The sequence below is a fragment of the Silurus meridionalis genome, chromosome 1 (assembly GCF_014805685.1).
Source record: "Silurus meridionalis isolate SWU-2019-XX chromosome 1, ASM1480568v1, whole genome shotgun sequence".
NCBI lineage: Eukaryota > Metazoa > Chordata > Actinopteri > Siluriformes > Siluridae > Silurus > Silurus meridionalis.
The window spans coordinates 23,208,342-23,225,864 of record NC_060884.1 but is presented as its reverse complement, the minus strand read 5'-3'; the positions used below and the strand labels follow the sequence as shown (position 1 = coordinate 23,225,864).

General features: G+C 37.6%; 2 protein-coding genes across 5 annotated transcripts in view; one reads left to right on the top strand and one right to left on the bottom strand.

The window, feature by feature from the left end:
• Positions 1-3,515: 3,515 nt before the first annotated feature.
• On the top strand, positions 3,516-14,956 carry stk25a (serine/threonine kinase 25a). Its single transcript, XM_046855694.1, has 11 exons — positions 3,516-3,883; positions 6,076-6,306; positions 11,059-11,115; positions 11,244-11,352; positions 11,862-12,019; positions 12,237-12,422; positions 12,665-12,810; positions 12,897-13,008; positions 13,852-13,923; positions 14,156-14,292; positions 14,459-14,956. Exons 1-11 carry the CDS (start codon positions 3,854-3,856, stop codon positions 14,496-14,498), a joined length of 1,278 nt encoding a protein of 425 aa, XP_046711650.1. The 5' UTR covers positions 3,516-3,853; the 3' UTR covers positions 14,499-14,956.
• Positions 14,848-17,523, bottom strand: part of farp2 (FERM, RhoGEF and pleckstrin domain protein 2) — a 51,355-nt gene continuing 48,679 nt past the window's right edge. For all 4 annotated transcript variants that reach the window (XM_046855670.1, XM_046855684.1, XM_046855662.1 and 1 more), the window contains one exon: positions 14,848-17,423. In XM_046855670.1, coding sequence (XP_046711626.1) covers positions 17,333-17,423 — 91 coding nt within the window. In that variant the 3' untranslated portion in view covers positions 14,848-17,332. The remainder of the gene's footprint in view (positions 17,424-17,523) is intronic.

The window sequence follows — 17,523 nt, the reverse complement described above, 5'->3', positions numbered from 1 at the left end:
GTGTGAAAGTGCCAGCTTTTAAACAGGTGTCCAATGATTGATAAATACATAATTGATTGCCGAATATTGTACCCCGATCGAAGTAGCTGATTAGTAGGATCATGATTTTGCACAGCATTGCATAAATGACTGCCTGGCACATAATATATTATTATATTTATGATTAACAATCAAATGAATAATTAGTTAGAAACTAGTTGCTATGAATGCAGGTGACATCAGTTGTCTTCTTATGAATGACTTGTTTGTCATTGAGTCAGTGATGCTGATGCAAAGTAGCCCTTCATTACAAAACACTATGTAACTAAATTAGAATACAATTATGAGTCATTCACACATTGTTAAACATTAAACTTTTGTTTACTTTAAAACTAACCTTCATCTGGGAAACCACAGGAAAATGTGTGTAAAAATGTCATATGTTTACTGGTTGCATATGTCAGATTTATGTTTATATTTTGTTGTATTTATAAAAACCAAAAAGACAGTAGTTTATTTTGACATGGCATGGCTGCGTATTTTGTAGTTTATTTTGATACACTTAAAGTTAAGGTATTTGGTATTTTATTTTAAAATACATTTTGATGTATCGTTTCCCAAAACTGGGTATATTATGAATGCTGAGGATGGAACCTCCAGTCAGGAGGAAAAGACGAAAGACGAAGGCCAAGGAGGAGATATATGAATGTGGAGGGAAGACATGCGATGGTTGGTTTGTAGGTGGCAAATGTCAAAGACAGAGTGATATGGAGACGAATGATCTGCTGTGGTGACCCCTGACAGCAACAGTGAAAAGAAGTTCATTGCATGGGTGGTGTAGTGCTACAGTGGTGGTGCAATGTGTACTCAGCTCCAGAGTTTCCAATTCCATCGTGGGCTTGGAATCCTGTCTCACCATGCCTAACCCTCTTCATATGTCCATGCAGTTCCTCTAGATTAGAGGGTCCAATCTTTACCACAAAGGGTCTGTGTTCCAACCAAGCAAAGGACACACCAAACTTTACCTGTGTGAATCGAATTATTTTTCATTTTCAATGACTATCAAGTGTGGCGCTTGCTTGGTTGAAATGAAATCCTGCACCCACACTGGTGCTTTGTGGCAAAGATTGAACCCCCTGCATTAGATTGTCTAATCCAAACTCCAATAAACATGCTAGAACAGGGAATAAGACAATGTTAAGTGTATGGTATCCCTATGATGGTCTGATCCCATGTTGGTCCCAGGACAGGTTTATTTGTATTTCATGTTTTCCAAAAACAATCTATTATCTAATTTCCATTTTTTTTCACAAATCCAAATATTGAAACAACTGTATGAGATTGCTAATTAAAGCTGTAACTTCATCATTCCACAAACTCCCTCTGCAGACTTCTGACATTTACTGTTCTATTGTAGGCGCTCCCGAGAGAGGAGGCATTTAACAACGTGAGAAACAAACCGGATCAACACGCTCCAGGCTCGATTGCTTTTGCCTGCTCCTGAGCAGCCCAGGTGTTTTTCCGCATTGACTTTAGTAACTTGCTTTTGACCGAGTGATTAAATATACAGTAAACTCTTTAGTTTAGTTTTTACTTCTTGAAAACTGAATTGTTTAAATTTTTTGAACACACAAAAAAATTTAATATAGATATCTTTTAGATTTTTCCAACCATACATTTTATTTTGAAATGTTAATATCTGCATGCTGGAAAAAAAATATTTGGGTTAATTTAGTAATTAATACAGATTTTCAACCTAATATATTTTAATATAGTTGGCGAAATTGTTGATTAATTATGAATTCAATTATATATATATATATATATATATATATATATATATATATATATATATATATATATATATATATATAAAAATTGTGATCTCTGAGGTAGACTTTTTGACTCACTGCTGCCCCCTGGAGCAAAACGCTTAAATAAACATGGTGCAATAACATTAGACATAAACTTTATAGACAAAAATATTGGGACACCTGATTCTCCCAGCCATATGTGGTTATTTCCCAAACTGTTATCACAAAGCTTAGGCTGTCTTAGGATGTAGTAGAATGGTAAATCAGGATGTTAAAAATGTATAAAAGAAGAATGAAATGCCCGCTGTTTTCAGACCATCTTTGTCATGACGTGCATGCTTTTGGGTTGATTGTGGTTTGCTGCAATAAACGCTACATTGCTCTTTTCATCCAAGTTTCTTGATTCTTTTTGAAAGGATTATTTTACAGCATTTATTTTGGAAGTCCTAACTAAAGTCGGAAGCCGCTAAGATATAAACATTTCCGACACGTTACATATTCTCTTCACTTGAACAAGAAGACCCAAACCTGTACCAGCATGACAGTGCCCCTGTACACAAAGCTCTGTGGAGATATGCATGGATTGGAGTGGAAGATCTCCTGCTATAGAGCACTGACCTCAACCTTATTGAACATCTTTAGGATTTATTAAAACTCTGAATGCACCCTCATCTTACCTACATCAGTATCTGACTTTACTAACACCCTTGTGGCTGATGAACACAAATCTCCACAAGCACACAAAATGTGCAATGTGATTCTTAAAAATCACATAGAGTACTTATAACCAGGTGTCCGCAAACTTTTGCCAATATAGTATAAATTACTCTCAGCTCCAGTGACCAGAAACAGATCCGTCATACACAACAGAAGCAACGTCTCTAACGGGAACAACAACTTCATCCTCTCTGTTTATAAACAAAATCACTAGAAACAATTTAGATTAATACAGTGATTTGTGAATGTTTTCCCCTAGTATGAATATGGTGATCTATCTAATAAAGTGATCGGCTTATTTATATTTTAAATTTCTGAGCTCAAATAATTATATAGTTAAGATATTGTTATATTGTTATATTGTTAATATATACTATGTACAGTGTTAGCTATTAATAAATACTAAAAGCACTAATTCTCTGTGTGTTTCAGTTTTCTAAAAAGGCTCTAATGCAATAGATGCAGTTGATTACCTATTCTAACTAATAATTCTAACAGATTATTTAATAAAATTACAAAACAAAGCTGGTTCAGAAAGAAATCTAGTACATTTACAAGCTCTAAAACATGCTAGATTCTCACTATTTGTAGTAAACCTGGACGAACGCTTTTCATCAATCGATGTGCCTGGACAATTTGTACAATATTATCAGAATCATCTTTATTGGGAAATATCATGGGTTTGCATGTACAAGGAATTTGTCATGGTGTGCCTATGCTATAAAAAATATGAAAAACTATCAAATAAAAAAGTGGGAAAATAAAATGATAACATCATAAATAAAGACATGAACTATACCGTTTGTGCAGGGTATGTAAAGGGAGGCAGAGAAAATAATAATGAAAGGGAGGCAGTGCAATGATTATTCATTTTTCCTAAATAAGTCATGATGATGATGATGATGATGATTGGCCTTGAGAAGCGCCTCACACAAACTACAATAACCAAGTGTCCAGTGTGATGCGCATGCGCAGTGAATCCTCCTTTCTAACAGTAGCGGTGAAGGAAAGGGGCGTGTCGTGTGTTCCCGGAGACAGCAACAGGGACAGAGAGACAGATTAAAGGCTCGGTGACCGGGGACCGGGACACGCGACCCGCATGGAAGCGAAAACCAGATTAAACGCTTTACACAGGCGCTGTGGGCCTGCAGAGACACAGAGCTGTGACTGAGGAAAGCAGACAGAAAGGTGTCTTTGTGAGTGTCTGTGGGTTTAAACAACAACAACAAAAAAACAACGGTCCAGACAACCGTGTGGGAACAGCAACAGAAATCAGGGCGGAGAGGAAGAGACCCACTCCAGCCAGGAACACAGCGAAGCTCCAGCACGGTGTGACCGCCGCCATGGCGCATCTGCTGGGCATCGGCAACCAGGTAATGCCGCTAATCCTGGCCCGAGGTCTAAGGGATGGCATTAATCTATTGATCTGTCTTTCTGCTTATATGTCATCTATCTATCTATCTATCTATCTATCTATCTATCTATCTATCTATCTATCTATCTATCTATCTATCTATCTATCTATCTATCTATCTATCTAGCTACACAGTCTAATGGAGATGGAAGAAAATGTTATGTTAAAAATTGAATTGAAGTCTTGTGTTAATATGCTATAATATGTTTTTCTCTGCCAGAAGGTTAATCCATGACCAGGTTTGCCGGTTGGGCCTCATTGTTTTAGAATTACAATTATAATAATTATGAAATTAATTTTTGCTCTAATGCGTAAAACAGTATAATGTGATTTTGCATGCTTTTTTTTGCTTATACAACCCATTTTCTGTTATTATTCACTTGATTGATCTTAAAGGATATGGTTAGGTAATAAAGTATATGTCAGAGATGGTACTAAGAAAGTTATGTAGTTAAAATATAGTAAAGTACGCCTGGTTGTTAAAGACAACCTGTGATGTGCTGTGAACAGTGTTGTTATAATCACAGGATGAGAGGCTTTTGGCTCAGAAGAGCACTGTGATGGTGTGGTGGCAGGTGTGAACAAGTCAGGGACAACATGAACATATGAGTGTGAGCATACCATCCTGCTCAGTACTGACTCTCTTCCCCTGAGCGAGTTTACTCGAGCAGTCAGGGTGTTGCTGCTGCATGCTCTGCAGGACACAAGCATTACGTTTCTAAATGCAAAAATGATTTCCTTTTTAAGGTGTGGCGTTTGAAAAACTTTGGGAAAGAAGTAGCTTGTTTTAACCTTGAATTATTACAAAAAAAAAACAAACAAACAAAAAAATAAAAAAAATAAAAAAAATATATATATATATATATATATATATATATATATATATATATATATATATATATATATATAATGTGTGTATGTAAAAATTGCCATATCTTTTAATGTTTTGAAATTTGCATTCATAATAAAGTAATCAATTCGTCATAAAATACCCCTTATATTACATACAATAAAGGTCTCTTTATCTCAACTTCCTCTTTATCTAAAATCAGAAGAGGCTACAGGGATTAATAATAAATAGTTTTCTAATACTGACACTGTCTTTCCTCAATTCAGACACACATCAACTGCTACACAGAGGAACATGAAGGTGGCAGGCAGCCGGTTAACATCTGAATGAAAAAAGCCCTGTGTTTCAGACATGCCCCTTACTTTAATTAAACATATTTTATTTAGTTACATTCATAGCTTTTTTTTTTCTTCATTAATTGATGTTAAGAGTCTGAATGGATCACATAATGATGCTTCAAATATTGTGCTTTTATAATGTTCAATAGAGAGACCTATGGCACATATTCATACAACGATTAGCTTCACTGCATTAAAAATGTGCACATTACACCATTATTCGCGGAAAAAACAGGCTTAGATATGAAAACTCAGACGACTCTTTGCGCTTTCTCCGTGCAAATATTTTTAATGTCGATTTCCACGGTTTTGTGGTTATTGTTTAACATTAAGTAGTAGTAGATGTTCTACTACTAGGAATAACAGATCAGTGAATAATTTTTAATGCAAGCGTAATTGTTGGAGACAAATGGACTGAATCTATGGCTAAACCTTTGCTCTCAGACTTTTATAAGATGTTTTACAATCACAGTTTAATGGACAAGGGTACAGTTTAATTGTACTAATACATCTTATCTTCTGAACTTTGAGACCAGCATTAAGAGTGATGCTTTATTTATTTATTTATTTATTTATTTATATTTTGGAATCTATTTTTAGAAAAAAATAAATCCTTGTTCCATGAATAGTATTTGTTCATATGTCAGGCAAACATGTTTATTACACTGATCATATACTGTAGATTGCATAAAAAAACTGCAGTGCCTGATTTTACAGTGTCTACCGAATGAACTTTTATTGCTTCAGATTTGCAGTAAAATACTCAGCAATGTCTCCTGATGAACCTGTTGCTTGGTAACTGCCAGGTTAATTTGTGACAACTACTTTGGCTCTGAAAGGCCTACTCTAAAGTTTTCTATAAAAAAAAAATCATATGCTGTAATTTTATTCGGTGTGTGTTTCTCTGTGCAAACTGTATTTAAGCATTATCGTGTTTAATGTGCATTTCTGTTTATTGGCCAGAACACCCGTCTGGATCCTGAGCAGTATTTCACCAAATTAGAGCGCATCGGCAAAGGCTCCTTCGGAGAAGTTTACAAAGGAATTAACAACCACACCAAGGAGGTCGTGGCCATTAAGATTATAGATCTAGAGGAGGCAGAGGATGAGATCGAAGACATTCAGCAGGAGATCACAGTTCTCAGCCAGTGTGACAGTCCCTTCGTCACCAAATACTTTGGCTCCTACCTGAAGGTCTGTGTACAAGTTATTCATATTTCTCTTCATTTAATAACACTAGAAAGAACTTAATTCAGCTTGGTTGCTGCAAACACATTCTGTTTTATCTTTATTAAAATTCGGTAACAACTAATAGCATAAAAAAAATCAGTCACATTGTTGTATAAATAGCATTGAAGTAAATTTAATTTAATTTTATTGGGAAATATAACACAGACAGATGTGGAGTCCGTTATAGCAGCTGGACAGAAACCTGTGTTGATTTTTCTCGAATTCCTGTTGAGCTCTAATATGGTAAACTACTTTGGCATAAACATATACATGCTTAGATGAGTTCATTTTAAGTGTTGAATTTTTTGTGTTAAATCCTAGTTTCATTGTGTAATAGCAATTGACCCAAGCAATTTTGAGATTAGTATACCAGCCATGAATTGTACACACTGTACTTTCTATGATTATCCATATCTATTTAATAGTGGCTACATAAAGTGCCTGATAGGGTTGTGTATGTGTATACAGTATATATATATATATATATATATATATATATATATATATATATATATATATATATATATATATATATATATATATACACAGAAATTATGGACTATTAAGCGCACCTAAATATAAGACGCATCACAGAATTTTACAAAGATTTTTATTTTGAACATAAATAAGCCGCTCCTGTCTATAAGCCTGTCTACACTGAAACTAATGAACTTTACACAGGCTTTAATGAAAGACAGTGTCTGTTACACGGCTTGTATCTAAACAGTAGCCTACCAAGAAAGTCATTGTTCACTGTCTTCCTCCTTCCTTTCACAACTATTTCTCTCGAGAGTTTTTCTTTTGGCATTGTTGTGCATTTAAAAATCACCATCGGTGAAGCTTTTCTCCCAATGCCATGCAGCTCAGAACACAGGTGAAGTGTGTTTTTTCATGCCCGGTTGTTTTCAGCATGACGAATGATTCACATTTCCTGTAGACAGTCCGAGTGAGCGGCAGGTCAAACGTCAGAGGAACATCATCCATATTTATGATGTGGTGCAGCCCGATTCAGTGGGAGCGCATCTGATTTAATATAAAGAGTTTCATTGGTTGACTTTAACCCGTTCGACAATTTCATTAGTCTAATGATATGGGGATCAGTTTTTTGGCATGAAGCTTGTGAAATCGGGAAAAACCTCGAAAAATCCATAAATTACCCGCTGCATTGTTTAAGCCGCGGGGTTCAAAGCATGGGAAAAAAGAAACGGCTTATAGTCCGGAAAATACGGTGTGTGTGTGTGTGTGTGTGTGTGTGTGTGTGTGTGTGTGTGTGTGTGTGTGTGTGTGTATATATATATATATATATATATATATATATATATATATATATATATATATATATGCTGTATCTCACAAATTTTATTTTAGAGTTGTCAATGTGCAGTTTGTATAGCAGTACAGATTTACTGTCCTCTGAAAATAACAACATACAGCCATTATTGTCTAAATAATTGGCAACAAAAGTGAGTACACCATAAGTGAGAACAGCTGCATGTCGTGTAAATATGCAAAGCCACATGTCCTATTCATCATGTTCGTGTTTTTTGTCTGCTTGACAGGACCATACACATTTGTGTATCTTGTATTAGAGCAGTTAAAATTTTGTTCTTTGAGTACAATTCTCTCATACTGAGTACTGAATGTTTAACATGGCTCCTCATGGGAAAGAACTTTCTTGAGAATTTGAATTGTTGCTCTCCACAAAGATGGTCTCTGCTATAAGAAGACCCTGTAACACAATAAAAGTGAGTTATAGTACAATGGCCAGGTTCATATAGAGGCTTGATGGTGGAAAGATAGTTTCCACCGAAAATAGGCCTCACAAGGGTCAATCAAGGTGCAGAAGCTGTTTTTTAAAAAACAGATGCATGAGTGCTGCAGAATTGCTTTAGAGGTTGCAGAAGCGAAAGTTCCACTTGTCAGTGCTCAGATCGTACACCACACACTGCAACAAGCCGGTTTGTCTGGCCGTCATCCAAGAAGGAAGTCGCTTCTGAAGCTGGCTCACAAGAAAGCCAACAAACAGTTTGCTGAAGACAACCTGTCCAAGAGCATGAATCACTGGAACCATGTCCTGTCGTCTGATGAGATTTAGATGGACTTGTTTGGCTCAGATGGTGTTCAGCATGTGACACCCTGTTGAAGACTACCAAGAAAAGTGTGTGGTGGTAGCATCATGGTTTGGGGCTGCATGAGTGCTGCTGGTACTGAGGAGCTGCAGTTCATTGATTGAAACATGGAGATACTGTGACGTTCTGAAGCATGATTAGGGTTAGGGTTAGACTGGTACCACATTCTCTCAGGATAAGAGGTATACATCAAGGCTGTTCTCTGTTCTGGCAACGAGGTGGTGAAATGAACTTCCCCTAGATGTCTGAACATCGGAGTCCATGGTTATCTTCAAACTACGGATAAAGACCTACCTCTTTCAGAACACTTTAACTAACATTTTCCAAGCTTTGTTAAAAAAAAAAAAAAAAAAAAATCAACATAATCGTAGGCTGATTTATCTTAAATTTGTAATCTAGCATACCAGTCTAGATTTGTTCACTGATAGAGAGTTTAAAGCTTTTGTACGTTGCTCTGGACAAGGGCTTCTGCTAAAAGCCGTAAATGTAAATGTTTAGGGTTAAACATGATGCCCTCCCTTCAGAAACTTGGGTGTATGGCAGTTTTCCAACATTATAATCCCAAACACACCGTCAAGATGACACCTGCCTTGCTGAGGAAGGTGAAGGTGAAGGTGATGGAGTGGCCAAGTATGTCTCCAGACCTGAACCCTATTGAGCACCTGTGGGGCATCCTCAAGCGGAAGGTTACATACAGCAGCTCAATTATGGAGTCATTATGGAGTGGAGGAGCCCAGCAACAACCTGTGCAGCTCTGGTGAATTTTATGCCCAGGAGGATTAAGGCATTGCAAGATAACAATGGTGCTTATACAAAATATTGACACTTGGGACACAGTTTTGACATGTTCACTTAGGGTGTACTTCTACAAGCTATTTTGACAATAATGGCAGTAAATCTGTACTGATATACAAGCTGCACACTGACCACTCTAAAATATATCCTATTTTAATTTCTATAGTATTGTGCCTTTAAGAGATACACTATAATGGTTGCTAAATATATATAATGTGTATATATATATATATATATATATATATATATATATATATATATATATATACACACACACACTGTCTGGGCCATTCTAGGACATTCATATAGTGTGCTTAGAGTCATCGTCATGTAGGAAGGTGAACCTCCGGTCTAAGGTTCTAAGTGCTGTAGAACAGTTTTGTATTGAGGATATTGTTGTACTTTGCTCTATTCAGCCCTTCCTCAACCCTGACCTGTTGCCAAGTTCCAGCTGCAGTAAAACACCCCCACAGCATGATGCTGCCACCATAATGCTTCACTTTTGGGATGGTTTTGGGCAGTTGATGAGCAGTGCCTTGTTTCTTTCAAACATAACATCTGAGTTCTTCAGGTGCTTTTTTGCAAACACAAAGCAGGCTTCCATTGGTTTTACACCAAGGAGAGGCTTCTGTCTAACTACTCTGCCATAAAACACAGACCAGTGGAAGGCTGCAGTGATGATTGACCTTCTGATTGCTTAGTTTGTCCTGGCAAACAGCTCTTGGAAAAGTCCTTGTTGTGCCACACCTCTTCCTTTTGAGAATTATAGAGGCCAGTGTGTTTTTCAGCAAGTATTTCAGCAGAATGTCTGGAGAGACTGACTGCATATGTCAAGAGTGTGTAAAGCTGTTATTCGCACTAGGGAGACCCCCTGTCCTCTACATCTGCCTCTTTCAAACCAACTACCTGCATGTCTTCCTTCACCACATCCATAAACCTCCTCCTTGGTCTTTTCTTATTCTCCTTCCTGGTGGCTCCATCCTCAGCATTCTCCTACTGATATACCCCATGTACCTCCTCTGCACATGTCCAAACCATCTCAATCTCGCCTCCCTCACCTTGTCTCCAAAACATCCTACATGCACTGTTCCTCAAATAAACTCATTTCTAATCCTGTCCATCCTCGTCACTCCCAATGAAAACCTCAACATCTTCAGCTCTGCCACCTCCAGCTCCACCTCCTGTCTTTTACTCAATGCCACTGTCTCTAATCCATACAACATCGCAGGTCTCACCACAGTCCTATAAACTTTCCCTTTCACTCTTGCAGATTCACTACTATCGCAACAGTTAAGTATTTGTTTGGTAAAATAAATCATGCAGTTAAATTACCTCGTTTGTTGCATATTAACAAAGTGAACATGCAGGTGTCTCTCAGATGCCATAACGAAATGTTTCCAAGGTTTATCAAACTCTAATATGTAAGACTATTGCTCAGACATGGTTTCATTTACATAGCTTCACATACAGTAGCATCTCAATAAATTAGAATGGCGTGGAAAAGTTTATTTCATTTATTTCAGTAATTCAGACTGAAGTAGTTTAAGTCTTGGTTCTTTTCATTGTGATGATTTTGGCTCACATTTAACAAAAACCCACCAATTCACTCTCAAAATATTAGAATACTTCATAAGTACTTCACCAATCAAAAAATACCTGTACCTGTAAATGGCATATTGTAGATTTACTGTATTGTAAATTTCAGCCTCAGAAACATATTTTATGTCTGAATAAATAAATGCATGATGTGAATGGCTGTGTTCCGGTAACAGTAAGTTGTGTATGACTGCAGGGCACCAAGCTATGGATCATCATGGAGTATTTGGGTGGTGGTTCTGCTCTAGACATGGTAAGTATTAATACCATCCTGATAACCTTTTAACCCTGCTTACAGTGTAGAAATAAAATATGTATTTTGAGTATACGGAGGACCACAGTTTGTGGCTTGGCGTAGGATTTCTGTGTTGTGTGTGTAAGCTTAAGCCAGGCCCACTGGAGGAAGCCTACATCGCCACTATTCTCCGAGAGATCCTTAAAGGACTGGACTACCTCCACTCAGAGAGGAAGATTCACAGGGACATTAAAGGTCTGGACTGAATTCATCTCTGTTTTACTGAAAACTCTGCTGTGTGTTAAAATAAACAAAAACCCAGAAGCTGTGTCAGAGCCACAGAGCATGTGGCATCCTTCCATGTCCAGATCTGCAAATAACATTTGTTTTTTGTGTAGGCGTATTCATTCCCTTATTAGTAAGAAACCGGAAATGCCCAGGCAGTTCTCAGATGGTTCATCCTAAAATCCTCCATCTATCGCTTTCTTTCTTTCAATAACGACACTTTTTTCCAGCCGTTTATTTGATCAGCTTACATTATGTGCAATCATACAAATTTATGTGAATTAACGTTTACTTTAGAAACAGTAATCATATTAAATGGTATTAAAATAAGTAAATTGATTGAAACCCGTAATTTGAATCACACCTTCTGACCAATCAAAATCAGTTATTTATCCGCACTATATAAACAGTACAGGACGAATAGACCTGCTATGCGTTTCTGCTTTTCCTGCTCACCAAAAACCTTTTCATCCAAACAGCTGCCAATGTCTTACTATCCGAGCACGGAGAGGTAAAGCTGGCTGACTTTGGCGTGGCAGGCCAATTAACAGACACGCAGATCAAGAGGAACACTTTTGTGGGGACACCGTTCTGGATGGCTCCTGAAGTCATTAAGCAGTCTGCGTATGATTTTAAGGTACACTCTCCATGGACTACTGTCCCACTATTCGGTCCACTGAGTATCAAGTGTAAGAGTACAAATCAAGTTGCTAAACATCTGTTAAGTACCGAACGCTTTCTGTTCACTCGTGTAAATTATCCTGATGAATTATTTAGAAAGGAACAGATGGCAAGGGGTTTTAATGTTATGTTCTTTTATTCTCATTTTTACTTCTACTTTCTCTTTATCCCAGGCTGACATCTGGTCATTGGGTATCACAGCTATCGAGCTGGCTAAAGGAGAACCCCCAAATTCAGACCTGCACCCTATGAGGGTTCTCTTTCTTATCCCTAAGAACAACCCACCCACTCTGGAGGGCAGCTACAGCAAAGCCTTCAAGGACTTTGTGGAAGCATGTCTTAACAAAGACCCACGGTTTGTAAGTAAACCCCCCCCTTTTTTTTGTTTCCTTTTTATTTTTTATTTATAGGAGGTAAGGCACAACTAAACCCACATAAAGTCATCAATCTCTGGATCTAAATTTTCCAGAATTTTCATTTCAATACTGTTTGCTCTTTTATCAAAACCAATGAGGGAAAAACAGAGTACATGAATACAAGTCTGCATTGAAATTTTCATTTATTTATGCTAAGAATACTTGCATGCTAACGTTCTCTGCAGAGGCCGACAGCCAAAGAGCTGCTTAAGCATAAATTCATCAGTCGCTACACCAGGAAAACGTCCTACCTAGCAGAGCTGATCGACCGCTACCGCCGCTGGAAATCCGAGGGCCACGGTGACGACTCCAGCTCTGATGACTCCGACATGTATAAGATCATAACATGGACATTACACTGACTGCTTTAGTGGTGTGTAGAGTTCAAGGTAACCAGTGTGTGGGTGTGGATTTCAGGGATGGGGAAGGTGATGAAGCAGATCAGCGTCCTATGTGGACTTTCCCTCCCACTGTAAAACCCAGACTTCTGAACAAGTCACAGATTGGAAGTAATGATGTAGAGAGTAAGGTGGGTGTGTGAACTTATTCATTTCCACTGTTTCCCAGGATGAGTAGCTTTTGTATGGTCAGAGGGGGGTGTGAATCGGAACTGAAGTGAACATTGTTAAACCTTGACCATGGTATTATATACATATATATATATATATACATATATATCTGTATATGACATGCAATATATGAATACTATGGTCAAGGTTTAGCAATAATGACTTCAGTTCCAATTCAATGTCTCTATATATATTTCCATTTGCTTTTATAACGTCCACTTTTCTGGGAAGACGTTCCACTAGATTGGGTTGAGTTCAGAGCTCTATAGCAGGCTACTCAAGACCTTCCATTTACATGCAATCCATATTGTCATGAAGCTGGCTTTGTGCACAGGGGCACTGTCACGCTGCAACAGGTTCAGGTCTCGAAATTTAAGTAAAAGGGAAATTGAATGCTTTCACATCCTAAGACATACTTTACAACCGTGTGGTTCAACCTTTGTGGTAACTATATATTGCTGGAAAAGTCGGATGTCCAAATACTTTTGCCTAAATAGTGTATTAAACATTTATCGTTTAATGCTTCCTATTTATCTCATTCATTATATATTGTGACATTATCGTATGTATAATGTTTACGCATATTGCCAAACCATTACTACAATCTCCTGCTTGCAACAAAGAACATGGACTTACATTTTAAGGAAAAAGGTAGTTGATCTAAAAGAGAAAGTGAAGAATAAATATATAAAAGACAAAAAAAAAAAAATTCACTAGTAAAGTAGATGTTTTAATACTGCTGACTGTAATGAAATGGTTGGTAGATGTTATGTAAACAGCACATTTTCACTTCTGCACTACAGACAGCAGATGCGATGAAGAGGCAGCCGAAGTCATCCTCCCTCACGACGCTCCTCATGCCTGTGTTTCGAGAGGTACGCTCTTACAGCACGAATACATAACCCTCATAAAAGTTCACTCGGATTCACTGCTTCGGTTCATTGACCGGGTTTATGGAATTAACATCACAAATAGGTTTAACGAGCACGACCCAAAGCACTCAAGTCATTTGCCTAAACCATTTAAGTGAATAAGTTTAGGTTATTAGCAGCAATATTATCGGATATCGAACTCTAGATCTGGTGTTCATTTCTACTGTTTGTGCAGTTAAAAGAGAAGCGGCGTGTGACTGGAAGCAGTGCGTGTGCATTAGAGGAGCTGGAAAATGCCTTTAATCTCGCGGAGGAGTCGAGTCCGGGAATCTCAGACCGTTTACTCACTAATATGATGGAGAGGATGTGCAGGTAAAACATGTTTCCTTTGATATTCAAGGCGGCACTTTTTTTGCATTTGTGTGCTGTTTATTAATCATCCTGATATCATCATGCGCACGTGCGAGTACAGTACGATGGCCAAAATATACACAGGACAGGCAGAACATAACGTCTCATTCTGTTCCTCTTCTCACAGGTTTACGTTCAATGGGAACACGACACCTCCAAAGCGATGAGAGAACCAACGGAATTAAATCCCTCCATCGATCTAACATTTCTCCTCATGACCTCTTCTCCAGCATTCACAAAAGGCTTGGACCTTTTCATCAATGCCACACGTCTTTTGAATGTGTTCCAACTATTTTCCTTTATAGAATATTGATCACTTTGAAAATGAAGAAGAAAAAAAAAAAAGGCAAGATCTGTGTACTGCAGCATGTGATGAGACTCAAACATATTAATAAACCACAAGGACAAGAGGATATAGAGCTGTTTTCTTATGTAAAACAGAGACAAACGAGATGAATATATGATCAATGATGACAACTTTTATAGAAATAGAAAAAAACTACTTAAAGCTCAGACCCTGATTAATAACCGTTTCATTTTTATTAGTTGTTTTTTAAATGTAATGACATGGAAACTGACTACAGCAACATGCTACACAATAAATAGGAGCAATGTGAAAAACAAACAGGAGTAAAATGTGATGTATGGATTTCCTTTGAATGACAGAAGCACCCTGGAGGTTTGGTAAAGCTCATTCTAATCTCTATACATGACAGTCGTGTAAATTATGTACGGGGCAGGCGAGAGTGAAATATTAAATTCCAGTCCTTGTAAGAAATGTACAAAAATAATAAGATAATTGAAGAAAAAAAAACTTCTAATAATCCAGGACACATGAGAGGTGCATAATATCCGCTTACTTGTATTAAAAAAAAAAAACAAGGCAATCACCAGTACCGATTAATCTGTGGCTGACAAAACCTCAGCCAAAGTATTCAGTCATTTGAGACTTTAGGTCTTTGGTTGGACCCATTACAGCATTCATGTCCCAATGTAACAGTCTAGTAAAGACTTTGATCCAGTCAATATCACAAGTCAAATCTCCCAAATGAGAACGATCATGTACAGTTCATCTCAGCCCTTATGAGAAAACACATGGCTGTTTCAAAATCTTAAAGGGACACTTCAGGTCGAAAATTAAACCAACACAATTTTCTCCTTAAAACTATACAGTTGATAAGCCAAGATTTGTATTGTGTCTGAGGTTTTGCTTTATTTGTTTTGCACTGGAGCTACAATGTAGGAAGCTTTGCTCTCTAACTGCTATTTTACGTGGTTATGTTCTGTCTATATGGCATACAGTAATGTATAGAGCAAAGAACAGAAGTACTTCCTGTAGCAAGAAACTGTTAAAGCAGCCACACTGAAACCAGGATCACTTTCATCCTCAGCAAGCATCCAACCCAGGAAGAGGTTATAGTCCAAAAAGTCTGAAGGCAGTGATTTGAATGACATTAAGTTCATCACAGATTGTAGCCTTTAAAGCAGAAGCGAAATTCAATCACCCAATCTGTATTGGTTAATCCGTTGCATTTAGGGTATGTAGAGGATTGTGTAAATCAAAAGGTTCACAGAAATATTCCTTTAAAAGAAACTTCACTTTACCATATAATAACCCAAATATTTACATACAAGAACTGGCCTTTATAGCAGAACAAAGGATTATTAATAATAATAATACAGAAAACAGCATAACCTGTGCTTTAACATTTCTCTATGTGCTATTAAAGAAAACTGAAAGAAAAAACACCACTGACCTTTTTTTTTTTGGTTTAAGCACATGAATCGTTACTTTATTGAGACCAGTTTACTACATGGCCCATGTTCCCTTTCATAAATTCACAATTATCGTGCAGGAGAAGTCAGAAATCAGCAGAGCCATATGTTTAATAGAAACCGAAGGTAACTACTGACCACGAGACATTAAGAATAGGCAGCTTTTGTGTCAGTGAGCACCAAGTTTAAGACCATACGTATTCTTTAGATGACGACTCCACCTTGTGGTTCTCAGGGAGAAAAAGAAGTCAAATTTAGAAAATGAGAGCTGTGCACAAATGCACTGTCAGTAAGAAAACTGTTAAAAACTCTCTAATCAAACCTTTCAATAAATCTCAATATTTCTTACATATATGACTGTTAATTAACCAAGCGTTTTAATAAAGTATAACAAATATGTCACTCAAGTCTCAATGCGATGAGCGTGGAACCGAACAGGAGCACAAACACACTTCAGACGCTACTTACTTCTGTGTCCACACCAGATCAATTATTTTGTCGCACATTTTTATTTCAGTGCCCTAAATGCAATTCTAGAACTTTCATACCACACCTTTTACAACTATTTACAGAGGACAAGGATCCTTCCCTCAAAACACTCAATCTCTTCATCTGGGTGCAGGAATATCCTTTGGCCCACACCACTGTGGTTCGCTATCCTTTCTCACTTCAATCTCTTCACTTACTCTACCATCCAAACCTGATTTCGGTCCATTACTCCGCTCCGTTACTTTGCCCCCGTAAATATGAGGGGTTACACAAAATGAGCTTTTAATGACATTGAAACCCCTTCAGGAAGTCGTAATGGGTTCGAAACAATACCGTTTTGCAGCTCTGGATGAGCTCCCAGTTTCAGAGGAAGAACTGGCGATTTTTTTTTTTTTTAATGTGACCGCTGAAACTCTAACTGGACCATGTGAACCAAAATAGAATATAATAACAGTTTACGGTTATATTACTCTTCTGGAAACTTGGCATGACTTTAAAAATGAAGGGGTCATAGCCCACATGTCAAAAATGAAAGAAAAAAACAAAAAAAAAAAACAGAACAGAGCTCTTGGGTGACCCCTGACTTCTTCCATTTCCATTCAGTAGAAATGTTGAAGATAATGGCATTAGGAGCCACGAAACAGAGAGGATTAAATAAAACAATAGTGTAGACTCATGGCAGTCTGCAGGGCCCAGCCCCGAACTCCAGGAGGACAACCAGCCTCAGTGTGAATCTTCAGTTCCCATTCATCTCTTCTGGGCCTTTAGAGATAAGCAGACTCACCCTACCAGCGGCACTTGCTGCACTCTTTATCACCTCCATCCACCTACGCACACAGAAAGGCACGCACACACTCAATGTCTTAAACAGTTCACCTTTGGCTACTGTAAAATCTTTACATGGGCAATAAAGTCTCAGAAATAAAT

Bases quoted from the DNA above. Each gene is read 5' to 3' on its own strand.
- stk25a (XM_046855694.1), top strand. From the start codon at position 3,854: ATGGCGCATCTGCTGGGCATCGGCAACCAG. The intron at 3,884-6,075 runs GTAATGCCGCTA...TTTATTGGCCAG, and splicing joins TGCTGGGCATCGGCAACCAG to AACACCCGTCTGGATCCTGA. The intron at 11,116-11,243 runs GTAAGTATTAAT...TGTGTGTGTAAG, and splicing joins GTGGTTCTGCTCTAGACATG to CTTAAGCCAGGCCCACTGGA.